The sequence below is a fragment of the Ambystoma mexicanum genome, chromosome 4p (assembly GCF_040938575.1).
Source record: "Ambystoma mexicanum isolate Mex_15411 chromosome 4p, UKY_AmexF1_1, whole genome shotgun sequence".
In the NCBI taxonomy this organism is placed as follows: Eukaryota; Metazoa; Chordata; class Amphibia; order Caudata; family Ambystomatidae; genus Ambystoma; species Ambystoma mexicanum.
Genome location: NC_090927.1, coordinates 310,428,192 through 310,445,934, shown reverse-complemented (window position 1 = coordinate 310,445,934; position 17,743 = coordinate 310,428,192). Strand labels below are relative to the sequence as shown.

The following is a 17,743-nucleotide window of genomic DNA, read 5'->3' as shown; positions in this document are numbered from 1 at the left end:
ACAAATGATTTATAAGGACATGGTTGCAGAGATCCAGAATTTACCAGATTTCCATCATTTGGAATAAGGTTAGTTTTGCCATTTAGCACCAAACCCTCAGAAAGTGGATGCGGCACATGAAATCTCATGTATTTAGTTACCTCGAACTGAGAGGGTTAATTATCCCTTGGGTTCCCTCATCACACTGCTTCTCAAAAATGATGCAGGGAACCGCTCCAGGCTGAACATTCCTTCTCTTCTCCACTAGGCCACAAGCCTCTCCATTCAAATTCAAGTAGTTCAAGTTTTTCCAAGGAAAAAAGTAACCAAACCACATTGGGACAATATTAAAGTAAAATTTGTCAAAATGAAACAATAAAATTGGGCAGTTTGATATTCTCCAGGGAAGATGGCGCATGCAAAAACGCGAACATGTTCTTGAAAGTTAGTTTCAAGAAACAGAAATGGGTAATGGACAGAGTACTTTTCTAAAACGAGAGAGCAAGCACAGGAGTGATACTTATAATGTCCTGCTAAAACAAATATAACCAGAGAGAACTTGTGTATGAACCGGCTGCCTTTTAACAAGTAGACTCTTTTTTTAAATTCTTGTAACACCAACTTGCACGATACAGCATCTTACTTTTATGGGAGCATTGAGTAGCACTTGCCTGAGAAGCTTAATGAAAGGACTGGTTGCCAGAGTGTACAAATCATTCAAATGGGTTAAGACCTTAGACTGCTGTAATGAACAGTTAACCAGAAATATGCAATAATAAAAAATTGCTGCAAATATCTTGTAATTCGCTTGTCTTGTAGATGTACATGATCACAAAGGAAGGGAAAAATAAGCTGCCCTGGAGAGAATCTAGCTTAGTGGTTTATTTATAAATGTGCTACTAACCTGTGCACATGATTCTTCGGGTGTTTTGGCACTGACAGAGTAAAGTGCTGGTAGATCTAGTTGGTGTACAGAAAATTGTTCCAGACTGTGCAGTAATGCTGGAGCAAAGTGTGATGTCTGTCCAGAACCCATTTCTCCAGACAGCAGTAATCTTGGTCTGTAAGAGGTTGGTTGCTGATGTGCTGACCTAGAACAAAAGAACAACAGCTCACAATCGACACGGTTATCAGTATTGTGGTCGAGGCTGGTGAAAACTGAACCACAAACTCTTCAGTAGTATTATTTTGATCTTACCACAACATCTTTGAAAACAGCCGGATCCTTCCATAATTGTATACAAGTCAACAAACCAGAAAAAGGCATTTGTCTTTAAAATCCCAAACACACTTGTCTCTCTTCAATAAAACTTCCTTATATGTCTAGTTCTTTGGCCCCGTCAGGTGAGTGCAAAACAATGTGATGTGTTTTAAAGTGTTGACCTCCCCTTCTAGAGCACAGAATATACATCTGGGATGAATACCCTCCTGTTTATGAGCCAGCACCATCTGTTTTGTCAGGTATATATTTAAAACGAAACCTCATAAATCGATGGAGAAGCATAGGACTAGGGAATCTGGATAAATATTCTGATTTTATTTTATTATTTGTGTCGCGCATACCCTGAAAGGACCAGGCGAAAAATGCATCTTGGTGCATATATACGCAGTCAATTTATTGCTGCATCACACCGGCTCAAGCTAAAGTTGAAAGAAATCGAATTTAGGCAAAAGAATTTGTTTTTAGTTGTTTCCTAAAAATAGCCAGAGAATCAAGACATCAGAGCTCCAAGGGGAGAGCATTCCATGCTCAAGGGCCAAAGGCAGAGAATCGTCTCTCACCCCATGTGGTCATTCTAACTGATGGGACCTGCAAAAGGTGCTGGTCTGCAGAGCGCAAGTATCACTGTGGGCGATACAGCTGGATTTTTGCATTTAGGTAGGCTGGTGCCCTCCAATGGATACTCTTAAACACCAAACAGAGCACCTTGAGCAGAATTCTCTGGGAAACCGGAAGCCAGTGAAGATTCCTTCAATATTGGGACATTTCTGTTGTACTTCCCAACGAGAAGATCAGTCTAATGGCAGAATTCTGAGCTACCTGCAATCTTTTAATTTGACATTTTTGGACCCCCATAAGTAGGGCATTGCAATAGTCAAGCCTGGCATTGGTCAATATTCCAACATTTGGCCGGTCCTTCTCTGCAGTAAGAGAGATGACTGGTTTTAGGAATCTCAGATGCAACCCACATTTTTCAATCTTCATTTTTAAATCCACTTGCTGGGGGCTATCCCAAACACTAGCATTTATGCATGAGCTCAGGTAGATCATGGAGTGACTTGGGTAAGTTCTTCACTCCCTAGATGCCATCGGAAAGGCCGGTTCCCCCTTCCCCTCATGGATTGCAAGGCCAGAATATTGGTTTTAGTGGTACTTCTCTCTAGCCAGTTATTGACCATGTACTCCTGAAGACCAGCCAGTCTGTGCTGCAGACCTATATGAGTCTGGTCAATCAGGACTATGTCATCAGCATATCAAATCCATGCCAGATTCTGGTCACCTAGTTTAGGGGGGAGGGGGGGAGGATGTAGCCTGTTTCAATGTTATATGCAGGTCAGATATAAATAAATTAAACAAGGTAGGCGCCAACGGACACCCCTTCTTCAAAACCCTTATGGGTGCTGATCTCCTTAGTCAACAGTCCTTGTGCGTTTAATCTAATTTCCAAAAAGATTTTTTTTAATTCTAATTTGGACCTTAGTTGAAATATATAATGCCTTAATTGCCGACAAAAGGTCACCAGGACAATCCCAAGCCTCCATGTTGTCCATAACAGTTGTCTGTTGACATTGTCAAAGGCCTTCTTCAGATCAACAAAAGCCAGATACATTTTTGTGTCACTTTTTAAAATTTTCCCTTTCAAGATGTTCAGTAGAAACAAATTCAAATCGGTCTCTACCCCCTTTACAAAACCAGTTTGGCGACAATAAGATCTATTCAATGTGTTTACCCAACGCTGAAGGAGTTTCAAAAGCAGACCTGCAAACAGCTTACCCAAAACGTTCAAGAGGGCAATAGGGCAGTAATTGGTAGGATCTGCCCTGTTATCGCTCTTGATTATGGGAACTGTTATGGCTAACCTCCAGGAATTGGGCACGTTTCCTGGCTTCATCACCTGATAAGAGCTTAAAAATTAACGGAATCCAAGCATCTGGTGCCTCATTTATCATTTCATCAGTGAGGCTGTCTGGGCCTGGTGCTCTTGAGTGATTAGCCTTCTTAATTAGGAGTTCTATATCTACGGTAGCCACAGGAAAAGCCCACGCCATTCTGTTTTGTTTAGGCAGACCATTGCAGGGTGCGGGGGGCTACGGTGGTCAAAGCGGGTGAAGATTTTCTAACCTTACTTTTCCAGCTATTAGCACAATTAATTGGCACCTTTAAAAAGGGGTTTTGGTTTTAAATTTGGGCCACCGGGCCCGTTACCTTCTCTCGTGGTTTGCCCGCCCCCTTCTTCCGATCGACAAAGGGCTAGGATAGATGTTGATTTTGGTAGGTTAGTTTCACTGAAAGCCTTTTTACCATTCTCCATCTTGCTACCTGCCACTTTTCCTGTGGGGTGAAGGATCACACAACTCAAAGACCAAGGGCAGAAGCAAGTAAGCTACCCAGAGTAATGATGATTTAATCGTTTTACATTTTAAGTGGACTAACACTTTGTCAAACAGCAATTCATTCACAAATTCCACAATTTTGATGTTGTATGTATCAACAAATCGCAGCAGCGGCATGTGATGGAAAAGACTCAGTACATTGGAGCGATTTAGAATCAGACCGTCCTCAGTTGACAAATGCTGTAGGCACAGAATATGCTGCCCCAATACCTCCTTCTCCTTCAATACACAAGAGGACCTCCCATCGTGTCACAAAAAGTTCAGAGTAACCTCAGCATCTTTTCAATGCAGTCTGACCCTATGGGAGCTTGCTTATGACCGATATTAAGAATTTCTGGTGTTCAGGGCCTATTCCATATGCTCACTTTCAGGCTGATCGCCAATCTTATGAAGGTTACCTTGTCATCTAGAGTAAAAAAAAGAAAACATTTAAAAAAAAGTTTGTATACGATCCACAAGCAATTTAGACAAGTGAGAGTCCTAGATGTCTGCCGTCGAACTTTCAACATCCTCTTCATCCTGTGCTTAAAAGATAAAGGACAGTGGTGACCTGAAGGCCCTGTGTTGCCAAACGGAGAAGAAAAGACAACACCCTTGAGGTGTGTCAAAAAAAAAACGGGAATATGTTCCAATGGTAGCAGTATACAGCTTTAGTTGCTGGCCTTCTGGCCTAAAGCAACAACTCCATCACGTCTTCAGGAAGGTCCCAATCCCTGCACCTTAGCCTTTCAGAAGCCAGGTGTGCAGGTTGAGCATGTGTACTCCTGAATGAAGAACCAGCACCCTCTCCTTAGAGAGGGGTTCTGGCCTCTGAGGAAGACTGTGTGGAGGGCATATGGTCATATGCAGAAGGAACTGGACCTGCTGGCCCAGTCTGGAGCAATCAGGATCATAGGAGTAGGTAGGAATGCATACAGGAGCTTGAAAGCAATTCCAGTCCACCACAAATGGATTCCCCACTGCACCTCTCTGGGGAAATTCCCTGTAGCAGAATAGTTCACACTTCCTGTTCACACTGGAAACAAACAGATCCACTTGAGGGGTTCCCCAGAGGGTGAAGAGATCTAGAAGAACTATCTGGCATAGCTCCTACTCGCTGGGGACCGAGCCCTGCCTGCTCAGGTCCAACAGGTTTATGTGAGGTTTTGTCTCTGCCAGTGACCATAACCCGTGCACCGTCCACACGTACAGGTGAGCACCCCAGCTTTTCAGACACACGTCCATCACTACTATTGCCTCTCGCCACAGTTGCCAAAATAGTTCCCCCACCATCACATTCTCTGTGCAAGTCCAACACAGGGAATCCTGAGAAACTCTGCTCAGGACTTGAATCAAGTCTGTCATACGGTCAGAGAACTGCAACCAATGAGATCGGAGGGCCCATTGGAGCGATGTCATTCTCAATCAGGCCTCTGGCAACAGGAAGATGCCAGATGCCATGAGGACGAGCAATCGTAGGAAGTCTAGGGCTGAACGGTATTGGGCGTTCTGGAACTTGGAGACTATCTGTAGGATGTTTAGAGCCATATCAGGGAGAATCCAAGACCACTCCGATGAATTGGAGCATTTGAGGTGGTGTCCGGTGACACTTCTTTAAATTGAGAGAGAATCCAAACTTGTGAAGGAGGTGGCAGGTGTGATTGAGATGATTCAGGGCTTGATGCAGAGAAAGACGTGAATCCCTCCTTTCCTGAGACTGGCTGCCACTACTGCCAACAGCTTGAGCCTCAGGGCGGAGGTAAGCGGAAAGGCAGAACTTGAAACTGGAAGCAAGTGTTGCCTATGACGAACCTCAGGTACTTTCTGTACTTTGGATGGATAGGCACATTCAAGTAAGCTTCCTGTAGGTCAAGTGACACCAACCAATCCTGAATTTCTAGGGCCTGGAGGTTCTGCGAGAGTGTTACCATCTTGAACTTCTCCTTCCTGAGGAACTTGTTGAAGTGCCTCAGGTTGATGATGGGTCACAGACCCCCGTCCTGCTTTGGGACCAAAAAATAGTGGGAATACCACCCCCTCTACCTTTCCTGAACAGGTACCAACTTTATGGTGCCCTTCTCCAGAGAGAGGAAACCGCTTTTAGGAGCAGTGGATCTGGAACAGGAGGTGGGCTGTCCAGAGGGAGGCAATCTGGAGTGCATTTTAAAAAGTGGAGGCAGTATCTCTGAGAGACTTTCTTAAGCACCCATGCTTCTGCTGAAGTAGTAGAAAAACATTCTTGCAAATGGGGTGGCAGATGCCCCCTACTGGTGTAGCATAGCAGAAGTCTTTAAAGAGGTTATGCCGCCAGGGCCGCACAGGAGGGGACAGAAGCGGAAGTGGCCTGTGCTTTACCTCTTCTACCTCTCGAAGGCAGAGAGAAGCTGTGACCTTGAGTAACACAGGGGTTTGCCCTTCCAATGAGTTGAGGGTTGAGCAGGCCGTCTTCTTGCCATAGCCTTGGACGCGCGTCATTTTTCTAGGCAGTCATCTATCTATTGGCCATCCTACTGCAGGTTCTGCTTGGCTGTCCTGCACAAACCCCGATTTTCTGACGCGGGCAAATCTTCACATGATGGAACTGGCCACCACAGATCTTCCGACAGAGTTGGCTGTGTCGAGTTCTGACTGAAGGGATTGGGGCATGGATTCTATTCCATCTTCTACGATGTTAAGGGAACCCTTCCTCATTTCCCCTTCGGGGATTGCTCTGCTGCTTCAGCTATTACAGACCACAAGGTGTGCATGCATTTTGACAGTCTACACAAAGCATTAACAGCGTTTGATGCCATACTGCCAGAGGCAAAAACCTTTTTATCCAGAGCATCATAAAACCTGTCATGCCTGTCGTATAGGCGCTAGCCTTGTTGCCTAAAGTCACAGCCTGTACCACCAGACTGTGCTGGGTGTCTGGTAAAGATTTCTGGAGCAGACAAGGCTGGTCTGTACTTCCTAGCAAAATCCTTGTGAACTGTTGGCCCGAGCAGGGATACTTCGATAGCTCGATGAGGGGATTTTTGATGGCACTGTGCAAGGGAAGGACAGGCTCAATAGTTGTGCCCTTGTCTAGGATGTCTGTCAGGTGACATTCTGTTTTATATGAGTGGCTGAGTCCCCAACACAAGGCGTCCGTTACCTTTGCCATCATTTTCCTGTATACCACACTAGCGTGGGCTCAAGGAACTCCTTGTGGAAATTCCACCTTAAAAGCAATGTCACTTGCGTTGTGCAGGGTCGAGGCAGGCCTGGACTGACCCACTAGGACATGCCTTGGAACCTAGGTCTGCCTGGGTAGTTCGCTGGATAGTGGCTGGTGCCTGCACTATTGTTGCCGGCCTGGCTCACCTTGTGCCTGTGGGGGACACGGCTGCCGGGCACCACCCCGCACATACCCTAGTATGCTTGGCTCGCATGTGCAGGTGCTGAGGTGCAGCATGGGCAGCTAAAGCCGTTGTGATTACCTGCTGCCAGTACTCCAGCTCTGGATGTGAAAGGTCCCACAGTAACTTGTTGAGCACAATCATTCAGGAGGACACGATTAGGGGTCAGCCGGCACCAGCCAGCAACCTTTTCTGGGACATGGAGCAGCATACCGTGGGGTGTGGGTTTCAAAAGTTGTTTCTATAAAGGAGATAAGATTAGACAACAAATAATTTAACTAGACCCTTCAATCCAAAAAGAGAATCCCTGATTGTCCGGCAAACAAAGTCTGTAAAAAATAGACTGTAAGCTGTAAAGTATAAAAAATAGACAATATGAATTCAAAATAAAAACCTAAATAGACCCAAAAACATAAGGACACAGTGGAACAACTGGACTAATACCTAGACTTATCGTCTAAAAGCTCATAACGTGATTACACAAACACAAAAGACATGTAATTAAAACAATAAACATTCTGCATGTGTTGTAAAAATGATTCCCAGCATGTTTCTGTTCTCCCAAAGCCTCAAACGGGTGAACATTCTTCAGGGGAAAACTTCTATAATATATGTTGCAGACTGCTTCAACACTGCGTATAATGGGTCGTTTTTCACATCACCAGAAAGGATATACCTAAAATACAAAAAATGGGAAGGATCTTGAGGATGGAGCCAAAAAATACTAAATATATACACCCATACTATAGTATAAATTTCTGTAGCATGAGGGACCAAAGGTAAGACCAAACAAATACCATCTACCCCACTTGCAGTTCTAAAATGAACTTCTTAATTACCTTCACTGTGTAATTTCTTCAGAGGTGTGCTGGCAGTTAAAGCTACACCAAAAACACCAATCACTAGGTGCATCTATTGTTACAACAGGTGCATCAATTCCACCCCAATATTCGGTCACTGGTACTGCAGAGACAAAGAAAACCACAAAACCCGCTTTTAATACAAGTATAAGCTTGTGAGAAAAATTCATCTTAATGAATACTTTAGTGAAGAACAGGAATACACCAGCAACAATCTTGGTGGTCTTCGTAATCCGTCATCTTTTAATGCCCCCTCTCACTCATTTTCACCGGAGCCCTTGATGTTTGAACGCCAGGTCTTGACTGAAGTGAAGAAATTGGAAAATCAGGAGAGGTCTACAAATTCTAACTTTAACAGTACCCAAAAAGCCCTTACTATGAAATTGGCCAAAGATAAATCTTTAGTGATCAGACAAGCTGATAAAGGTGGGGCAATTGTTTTGATGAATCGGTTCAATTATATCGCTGAATGTGACAGACTGTTAGCTGATGAAACTTGTTATCTACGTCTATCAGAAGATCCATCTAAAGCACTTATGGCGGCCATAAAAGGAAAAGCCCAAAGTACTTTTGAATCAGAAATGATTGGTAGACAGGAATATGAATATCTCACTAGGGAAAATGGGAGAGTACCAGTATTTTACATCTTACCTAAAATCCCTAAGAATTTGGTACACCCCCCGGGTCGTCCCATTGTGTCTGGGGTTAACTCCATCTTGGAACCGTTGTCCAAATTTGTGGATTTTTATTTAAGACCCTTTGCATGCAAGATGCAGAGTTACCTTAGAGACACGACAGATGCCATTATGAAGATAGAGAATCTACCCTTTGTATATGGTCAATTTTTACTCATCAGTCTGGACATCCAGTCACTTAACACCATGATCCCCCAAAAAGCCACACTGGAGGTTGTAGAGGAAATTTTGTTGGGCAGACAAGATGGGCACCCAGTGAGTAATGGTTTTCTTTTGTGGTGCACTGAATTTACACTCACAAAAAATAAATTCAGTTTCAAGGGAAGTACTTCCAACAACTTTAGGGTACCGCTATGGGTGCAGCAATGGCCCCTAATCTAGCTAACCTGTACGTGGAATTTTTCAAAAAATCTGTCATATCGGGCCACCAACCCCTTTTTTTCATCAACTGAGGAAGTGGTTTCGATATATTGACGATGTTCTCATTGTATGGGACAGGTCTTTGGAAGAGGCCAACGGTTTTGTAGACTGGTTAAATTTACAAAACCATTTTTTGAATTTCACAAAATGCATTAGTGAAATCAAAATCAATTTTCTGGACATTACCATCTTCCACTCTATGGGGTCTCTGAAAGGTAAACCTTACAGTAAGACCAGTGCCAAAAACGCCCTTCTTAACTTTAACAGTCATCACGCTAAACACATGAAAATGAATCTTCCTTTCGGACAGTTTCTCAGGTTAAAGAGGAATAGCAGCTGTAAGGAAGATTACAGCAAGAGTGCTAATATCCTGACTCAGAAACTATTGACTAAGGGGTATCCCCCACGCGTGATTAGAACTGCTTCCAAGAGGGCCATGTCATGATCTCTGCTTCCAAAAGGTCAGGACTTACCCAACTCCCTTGGAAGCAGACCCATAACCCAGGTTCCGAGTGCCAGCCAGTCCCAATTGGGACCTTTTGGACCCTGTCCTGGCGCCAGTGGCACCAGGCTCATAAATATGCCCAGTCCCAGCGCTGGAAGCGCCGGGCTCATAATGTTTGGGTGGACTTACCTGCAGCAGACCATGCTGCTTACTTACCTGCCAGTTGAGCCTCTAATCCTCTTCTGTTTGGGACTACTTTTCCTGTTGGGTGGGGCAGGAGCCACTCCCTAGGTTCAGAACACTGGAACTCTTCTGGAAAGCAGGAACTCTTTTCTTACCTAGGCGAGGCTGTGGAAGGAGACACCTAAGCACTACAGGAGGCTATTTAAACCACACCCGATGGATGAATCTTGCTTTGCGTTATTCTGCATCCTCTGCAGCAGAACGCTCATCGTGTCTTCTGCATCTGATCCTGGGCCTAAGGGAAAAAGGCTTACCATCCTGAATCCAGTCTTCAGCAACACCTATAAAGACAAGAAAGAACAGGTTAGCACTACGGTCTTCAGTGACAGCGCTTCTCTTACCTGGTCCATCGGCTGTCACCAACGCCTCGCGCTGCATTCCGGCATCTGAAAGACAAAAGCTTACCAACTCTTCGCACGCTCCGGAGGCCTTCGGCGCTGCATCCGGTATCTGAAAGACAAAAGAAGGTGCGTTTAAAGACATTGGGTAACTTTATTACTCACGTGCCATTACTCCTTCCCACGCCGAACCCAGTGGGTATTCCGGCACCCTTCAGCAGCTCCGAACTTGTACCTGCAAGATAAAAGGACAGTTAGTGCGCATCCTGAAGCAGGCAACAAGCGCTTACTGACGTGCTTCCAGGCGCTTCTATTCCTCACACGGGTTCCATCCTCAACTCACTTCAGCTCGTCATCCGCCATCGCCGGAACCTTGCAAAACAAGAGACATCATTACAAAAGACTTTTAAAGACATTTGAAATACTCGGAACTTACCGGTCGTGCAGTAAACGACGGACAGCAGTCCTCTGAGGTCAAGAGGCCTGCACCCTTATCCAGTGAAGAAACTGGTTACGGCACCCTGCCCCGAGGCAGATGGAGAGCTCGGCGTTCACTTACCTAAGGTGAGAGCGTTAACCTTTGGGGTTCTACAGGAGAAGAGAAAGGGAAGAAGAGAGAGACACCCAATAACCCCAGTTCATTAATCCTATATTTTCTATCCGCAGACATCTTACTCTTCGAGTCAGACATACAGTGCACAGAGGTCCAGCCCAAAGAGCCAACCGTGTGTTACACATCACCTTTGAAGATACGGTATTCGCCCAGTCAAGACCGGCGTCTCTGCGGGAATCAGGTGAGCGTTACAGAACGCAAAGCCTACCGCAAAACTCCCGCCCAGGCGCTATGGAAACCTCGGATACCGACCAGCTAGCCCAGTTACTTGGGGAACTAAGAGCAGAAGTGCATGCAGCCCGTCAGAAAACGAACGCTCTAAGAAGGGAACTGATTATTTCCAAGGAGCGAACAGATGATCTCGCTAGACAATTGCTACAGTCACAAGCCGGACAGACCCCATTACCCGCATCAGGGGCAAATCTTCCTTCAACATCCTCTATGAATCCAGTGCAAATCAACCTACCTGGGAATGTACCTCTGGCTCCGCCCGAACAATTTTCTGGTGACCCAAAGAGGTTTGCAGTATTTATTAATCAGTGCCGGTTGCATTTCTTATGCCGGCCAGCAGCCTTTCCAACTGATCAAGCTAAAGTAGCTTTTGTGCTTTCGTACCTTAGTGGCAACGCGGCAGACTGGTCGATCCCTCTAGTTAATCAAGATGATCCGGTTCTCCATGATTTTCAAGCTTTTCAGCTCAGTATGGAAAAACTGTTCGCAAGACATTCACAGGGGCAGGCCTTGGACAATGAGCTTCTTTCGTTGCGACAGGGTAATCAAGACCTTTTGGCTTATATTGCGCCTTTCAACAGACTGATAGTGGAAACTCAATGGCCTGAGGACAAAAGGATTACGCTGTTTTATAGACGTCTACGTGGAGAGCTCAGAGATGTGTTAGCCCAAGTAGTGAATCCCCCGCAAGACTGTTCGGACTATATAGACTTAGTCGTTCAAATAGATCACAGACTGCAGAACAGGAAGGCCGATCGTTCCAAGTTTGATGCTCGAGTATTTTCCAAACCACCAACTCCTTCCAAAGGAGTAGACTCCGGGGAACCCATGCAAATAGGGGGCCTGAAAGGACCACTAACACAAAAGGAGCGGGAAAGGAGAAAACAGTTGCAATTATGCCTCTATTGCGGAAACTCAGGGCACTTTCTTCGAGACTGTCCGGTGAAACCAGCCAAGAAGGCAGTAGGAGCTGCAGTTACCAAGGTCACAAACTCTGAGCAGGGAAACGACCTCGGCCGACAAGAATAGAGGTCCTCTTGCCGAGCGTTAAAACCAGTTCCGTGACCTCGCATTTCGTGATACCTATGGTCCTCATTAGCCCTGATCATCCGGATCGATTACATGCGATTGAAGCTTACGTCGACAGCGGTGCCATCGGCAATTATGTGGATCATGAAATGGTTTTGAGGATGAATCTAACTCTTTGTCCCAAGGCTGTAAAGGACGTCATTACTACGGTGGATGGTACAGAGATAGCCTCCGGACCAGTAACGCATACCACTCAAGAAGTGACGCTAGTAAGTCAAGATGGACACCATGAGAAGATCGTGTTCGATGTGATCAAGGCCCCTCAGTTCCAGATTATTCTAGGAATACCTTGGTTAGAGAAACATAATCCTCAGATCGATTGGCGAGCAAGAACGGTTCAGTTTCCAGAATGTGTCTCTACTTGTCACCCTCCACCTGGTGTTGCACTGGCAGCAATTTCTTCGGAGACTCCCCAGTTACCTCCCGAATACCTAGAATTCCAAGATGTTTTCCGGAAGGATCAGGCTAACTCTCTACCTCCTTATAGGTCTTATGACTGCCAGATAGACCTGATACCTGGATCTACTCCTCCTTGTAGTAGAATGTATGCCCTCACCGAGCCTGAGAACCTTCACCTCCGACAATACCTGGATCAATACCTAGCGAATGGGTTTATTCGTCCTTCCAAGTCCCCTGCTTCTTCAGCTTTGTTCTTCGTTCCAAAAAAAGAAGGGGACCTTAGAACTTGTATAGATTAACGCGCCCTGAACCAGATCACCGTTAAGAATAGATATCCGTTACCTTTGATCCCTGAACTCCTGGACCAAGTCAGAAAAGCATGCATATATACAAAGCTGGATCTTAGAGGAGCCTACCACTTGGTACGAGTAAAAGAGGGCGATGAATGGAAGACGGCCTTCCGCACCAAGTATGGGCTATTTGAATATCAGGTCATGCCCTTCGGACTTTGCAATGCCCCGGCCGCCTTTCAATATTTTATGAACGATGTCCTCAGAGAGCTCATAGATGTGTGTGTTGTTGTTTACATTGACGACATCCTCGTTTATTCTTCATCGGAATCTGAACATCGGAGACACGTGAGGATGGTCCCCGAGAGATTGCGTCAACACAGACTTTTCGCCAAGTTGGAAAAATGTGTTTTCAACATGACTGAAGTTGAGTTCTTGGGATTCATATTATCACCTAGCGGAGTGCGTATGGATTCAAAGAAGGTCGATGCAATTCTCAAATGGCCATCACCATCCTCCGTAAAAGTGTTCAAAGCATGTTAGGCTTCGCTAACTTTTACCGCAGGTTTATCCCCGAATTCTCTCGAATAGTCCAGCCCATCACCGCCTTGTTAAAGAAAAACAAACGTTTTGAATGGTCTACCGAGGCGGAGCAAGCTTTCCAGAATTTGAAGACTAAATTTATCTCTGCACCAATTTTAAAACATCCTCGCCCCGAACTCCCCTACATCGTTGAAACTGATGCTTCGAGCCTTGCCATGGGGGCAGTTCTATCACAAAAGGACCCAGTAACCAATTAGTTGCATCCCGTGGCATTTTGGTCCCGCAAATTCTCGCCTCCTGAAATCAATTACACTATTACTGATAAGGAACTTCTGGCTATCAAGTCTGCCTTTAAGGCTTGGCGGCATTATCTTCTGGGGGCCCGACACACCGTTACTGTGATTACGAATCACCGAAACCTGCAATATTTGAAAACCGCAAAAGCCCAATCCTCTAGACAACTCAGTTGGGCACTATTCTTTGCCGAGTTTGACTTCATAATTACCTATCGACCTGGTACAAAAAACGGTAAAGCTGATGCCCTTTCTCGGATGGGAGTGGAAGAACACTTGATCAACCCTAAACCTGTACCTATCATTCCCGAACAAAGAATTCTGGGTGTAATCGCCACACAATCCATAGAGGAAATTAAGGATAAAGCCAGGCAACTTGTAACTCCAGCAGACATACCGAATTGGCATCTGCAGGGAAAGGACTTTGCAGTGAAGGACAACTTATTGTATTTCCAAGAACGATTATACCTGCCCAGCACAGATTTACAGAAAAAGGTAATCTCTTGTTATCACGATTCCTTAATGGAAGGACATCCCGGTATGGCCAAAACCTCAGAAAAGATCAAGCGCTACTTCTGGTGGCCGTCTTGGAAAAAAGATATCAGAGACTTTATAATGTCCTGTGGAGTATGCGCCCAAAACAATAGTCAAAAGGAAAAACCAGCCGGCCTCTTACGCCCTATTGATATCCCACCTCGCCCTTGGCATACGCTTTCTATGGACTTCATCACCGATCTACCTCCATGCTCCGGATACAATACGATCCTAGTAATCGTGGACCTATTCTCCAAGATGGCGCATTTCATTCCACTCAAAGGCTTGCCAACAGCAACAACTCTGGCCCGAGAATTTCTCGAAAACATCATCCGACTGCACGGTTTTCCTTCAGTTCTAATTTCGGATCGAGGTAGTCAATTTATTTCTCATTTTTGGCAAAGTTGCTGTCGGTCGGCTCAAATTGATGTGAGACTATCGACCAGTCACCACCCTCAAACCGACTGACAAACCGAGAGGACCAATCAAACTCTGGAACAGTATTTACGCTGCATGCTGCAACAAACTGAAAAAACTTGGAAAGATATCCTTTGGATAGCCGAATATGCCTACAATAAATCTGTCCACTCGGGAACTGGGAAAACCCTGTTTTTTCTTCTATACGGCAGTCACCCTCGAACCTCGGAGTTGGATCCACTCCAAGATCTTGGAACACCAGCAGTAGACTACCTGCATTCTACAATCACCCAAGCCTTTAAGGAAGCCGTTTCTCACCTTCAAAGGGCTAAGGAACAATACAAGAAAGGAGCAGATCAACATCGGAAGGAAGCCCCCCAATATCAAGTAGGAGATCAAGTCTGGTTATCCACCAAATATCTACCTCTAAAAGGACCACGCACATTCAACCCAAGATACCTTGGTCCCTATTCCATCACTACCATAGTAAACCCAGTAGCGGTCAAGTTGGACTTGCCCCCTAACATGAAGATACATCCGGTCTTCCACGTCTCTCTATTAAAACCCGTGCAACCTCAAACCCGACTAACTAAATCTCCAAAACATATCCTAGTTGATGGAGAACTCGAGTTTGAAGTCAAAAGCATCCTGGACTCCAAGATCTCCAAATCTAAACTATTTTACCTAATTGACTGGAAAGGCTAAGGCCCCCAAGAAAGATCCTGGGAACCTGCAGAATATGTCCACGCTCCTCGTCTAATCAAAAGATTTCATCGAACATTCCCTGACAAGCCCAAACCCCCGGAGAAGCCCGGTTTGGGAGGGGCCTTGAGGGGGGTGCTGTCATGATCTCTGCTTCCAAAAGGTCAGGATTTACCCAACTCCCTTGGAAGCAGACCCATAACCCAGGTTCCGAGTGCCAGCCAGTCCCAATTGGGACCTTTTGGACCCTGTCCTGGCGCCAGTGGCACCAGGCTCATAAATATGCCCAGTCCCAGCGCTGGAAGCGCCGGGCTCATAATGTTTGGGTGGACTTACCTGCAGCAGACCATGCTGCTTACTTACCTGCCAGTTGAGCCTCTAATCCTCTTCTGTTTGGGACTACTTTTCCTGTTGGTTGGGGCATGAGCCACTCCCTAGGTTCAGAACACTGGAACTCTTCTGGAAAGCAGGAACTCTTTTCTTACCTAGGCGTGGCTGTGGAAGGAGACAACTAAGCACTACAGGAGGCTATTTAAACCACACCCGATGGATGAATCTTGCTTTGCGTTATTCTGCATCCTCTGCAGCAGAACGCTCATCTTGTCTTCTGCATCTGATCCTGGGCCTAAGGGGAAAAGGCTTACCATCCTGAATCCAGTCTTCAGCAACACCTATAAAGACAAGAAAGAACAGGTTAGCACTATGGTCTTCAGTGACAGCGCTTCTCTTACCTGGTCCATCAGCTGTCACCAACGCCTCGCGCTGCATTCCGGCATCTGAAAGACAAAGGCTTACCTACTCTTAGCGTGCTCCGGAGGTCTTCGTACTGCATTCCGGCATCTGAAAGACAAAAGCTTACCAACTCTTCGCACGCTCCGGAGGCCTTCGGCGCTGCATCCCGCATCTGAAAGACAAAAGAAGGTGCGTTTAAAGACATTGGGTAACTTTATTACTCACGTGCCATTACTCCTTCCCACGCCGAACCCAGTGGGTATTCCTGCACCCTTCAGCAGCTCCGAACTTGTACCTGCAAGATAAAAGGACAGTTAGTGCGCATCGTGAAGCAGGCAACAAGCGCTTACTTACGTGCTTCCAGGCGCTTCTATTCCTCACACGGGTTCCATCCTCAACTCACTTCAGCCCGTCATCCGCCATCGCCGGAACCCTGCAAAACAAGAGACATCATTACAAAAGACTTTTAAAGACATTTGAAATACTCGGAACTTACCGTTCGTGCAGTAAACGACGGACAGCAGTCCTCTGAGGTCAAGAGGCCTGCACCCTTATCCAGTGAAGAAACTGGTTACGGCACCCTGCCCCGAGGCAGATGGAGAGCTCGGCGTTCACTTACCTAAGGTGAGAGCGTTAACCTTTGGGGTTCTACAGGAGAAGAGAAAGGGAAGAAGAGAGAGACACCCAGTAACCCCAGTTCATAATCCCATATTTTCTATCCGCAGACATCTTACTCTTCGAGTCAGACATACAGTGCACAGAGGTCCAGCCCAAAGAGCCAACCGTGTGTTACACATCACCTTTGAAGATACGGTATTCGCCCAGTCAAGACCGGCGTCTCTGCGGGAATCAGGTGAGCGTTACAGGCCTATAACAACAATCGGGAAGCACTGCTAGAGAAAACTCAGAGAAGTTAGAGAGATTGGTACTGTGTTTGTGAACACATTTTCCAACCTGTCTTATAAAATCAAAACGATTATCAACAAAGCTTGGAAGAAAACGTATCATGGTAAAAAAGTGCTACCACCATTGGATGCTTTTAAGAAAAGCCACAGTCTATGTAACATGCTCGTCCGCAATGACATAACTGAAACTCAGGTGAAACAAGCACGACTAACTACATTGCGGGGTTTACCTGAAATTAAGGGTCATTTTCCATGTGGGAAATGCAGTATGTGTGCACAGACAGAAGAGAAGAGGGCTTTTCAAATTCTACCAGATTTGGTATGGAATTTTAATGAAATGACAAATTGTAATACCTGTAATATCATATATTTGATCAAAAAGATGTGGATTATCGCATTCGAGGTCTGTGCGCTAGTATTCACTGTTTGTGTTGATACTAGAGAAATTGAAGTGTGAGCTGCACTACCACCTGCGCCAGCCAGTCCACCCTGGCTGGTACCAGAAAATATGTACAAGAAGGGAGTTGAGGTGGAGATGCGCTAAACACCATATGAATAAGGAGCACTAATTATAAAATTGATGCTTTAATTGTTGCAGAAACAGCCGACACGTGTTTCGACACGCAGGTCGTTTTCAAGGCTGAGTAGTCACATGCAACATTTGATTTATCATATTATTCATGACAGAAAAGAGGATACAAAAGATTGTAACAATCACATTGAATTTGAAAAAAGTAAATACAGACCATATCACATAAAGTTAAAAAATAGTAGTGACATATAGCAAAAAAAAAAAAAAAATAGTGACATATAGCAAATATCATAATATTATATGAATAAGAATCATTGGCATACCGTAAACCATGGTTGGAGGGTGGAGTAAACAGAAGCAAACGGTAGTTGAAAATAATGAAACAAAAACAGAAAATATACAGTAAGAAACATGCTTAAACATTTGAGGAATACATCCTTCCTTAAATGGAAGAACAAAAGAAACACATAAAAAAGGGGATTTCCTTGACCTATGCGCTACAATACCGG

The 17,743-nt window shown here is 45.2% G+C and overlaps 1 protein-coding gene across 4 annotated transcripts in view; it reads right to left on the bottom strand.

Annotated features, from left to right (window-relative positions):
- The window catches only part of ATAD2B (ATPase family AAA domain containing 2B), a 3,113,054-nt gene that overhangs the window by 1,337,835 nt on the left and 1,757,476 nt on the right, over positions 1-17,743 (bottom strand). For all 4 annotated transcript variants that reach the window (XM_069605879.1, XM_069605877.1, XM_069605876.1 and 1 more), the window contains exon 18: positions 884-1,070. In XM_069605879.1, the coding sequence (XP_069461980.1) occupies positions 884-1,070 (187 nt within the window). The remainder of the gene's footprint in view (positions 1-883; positions 1,071-17,743) is intronic.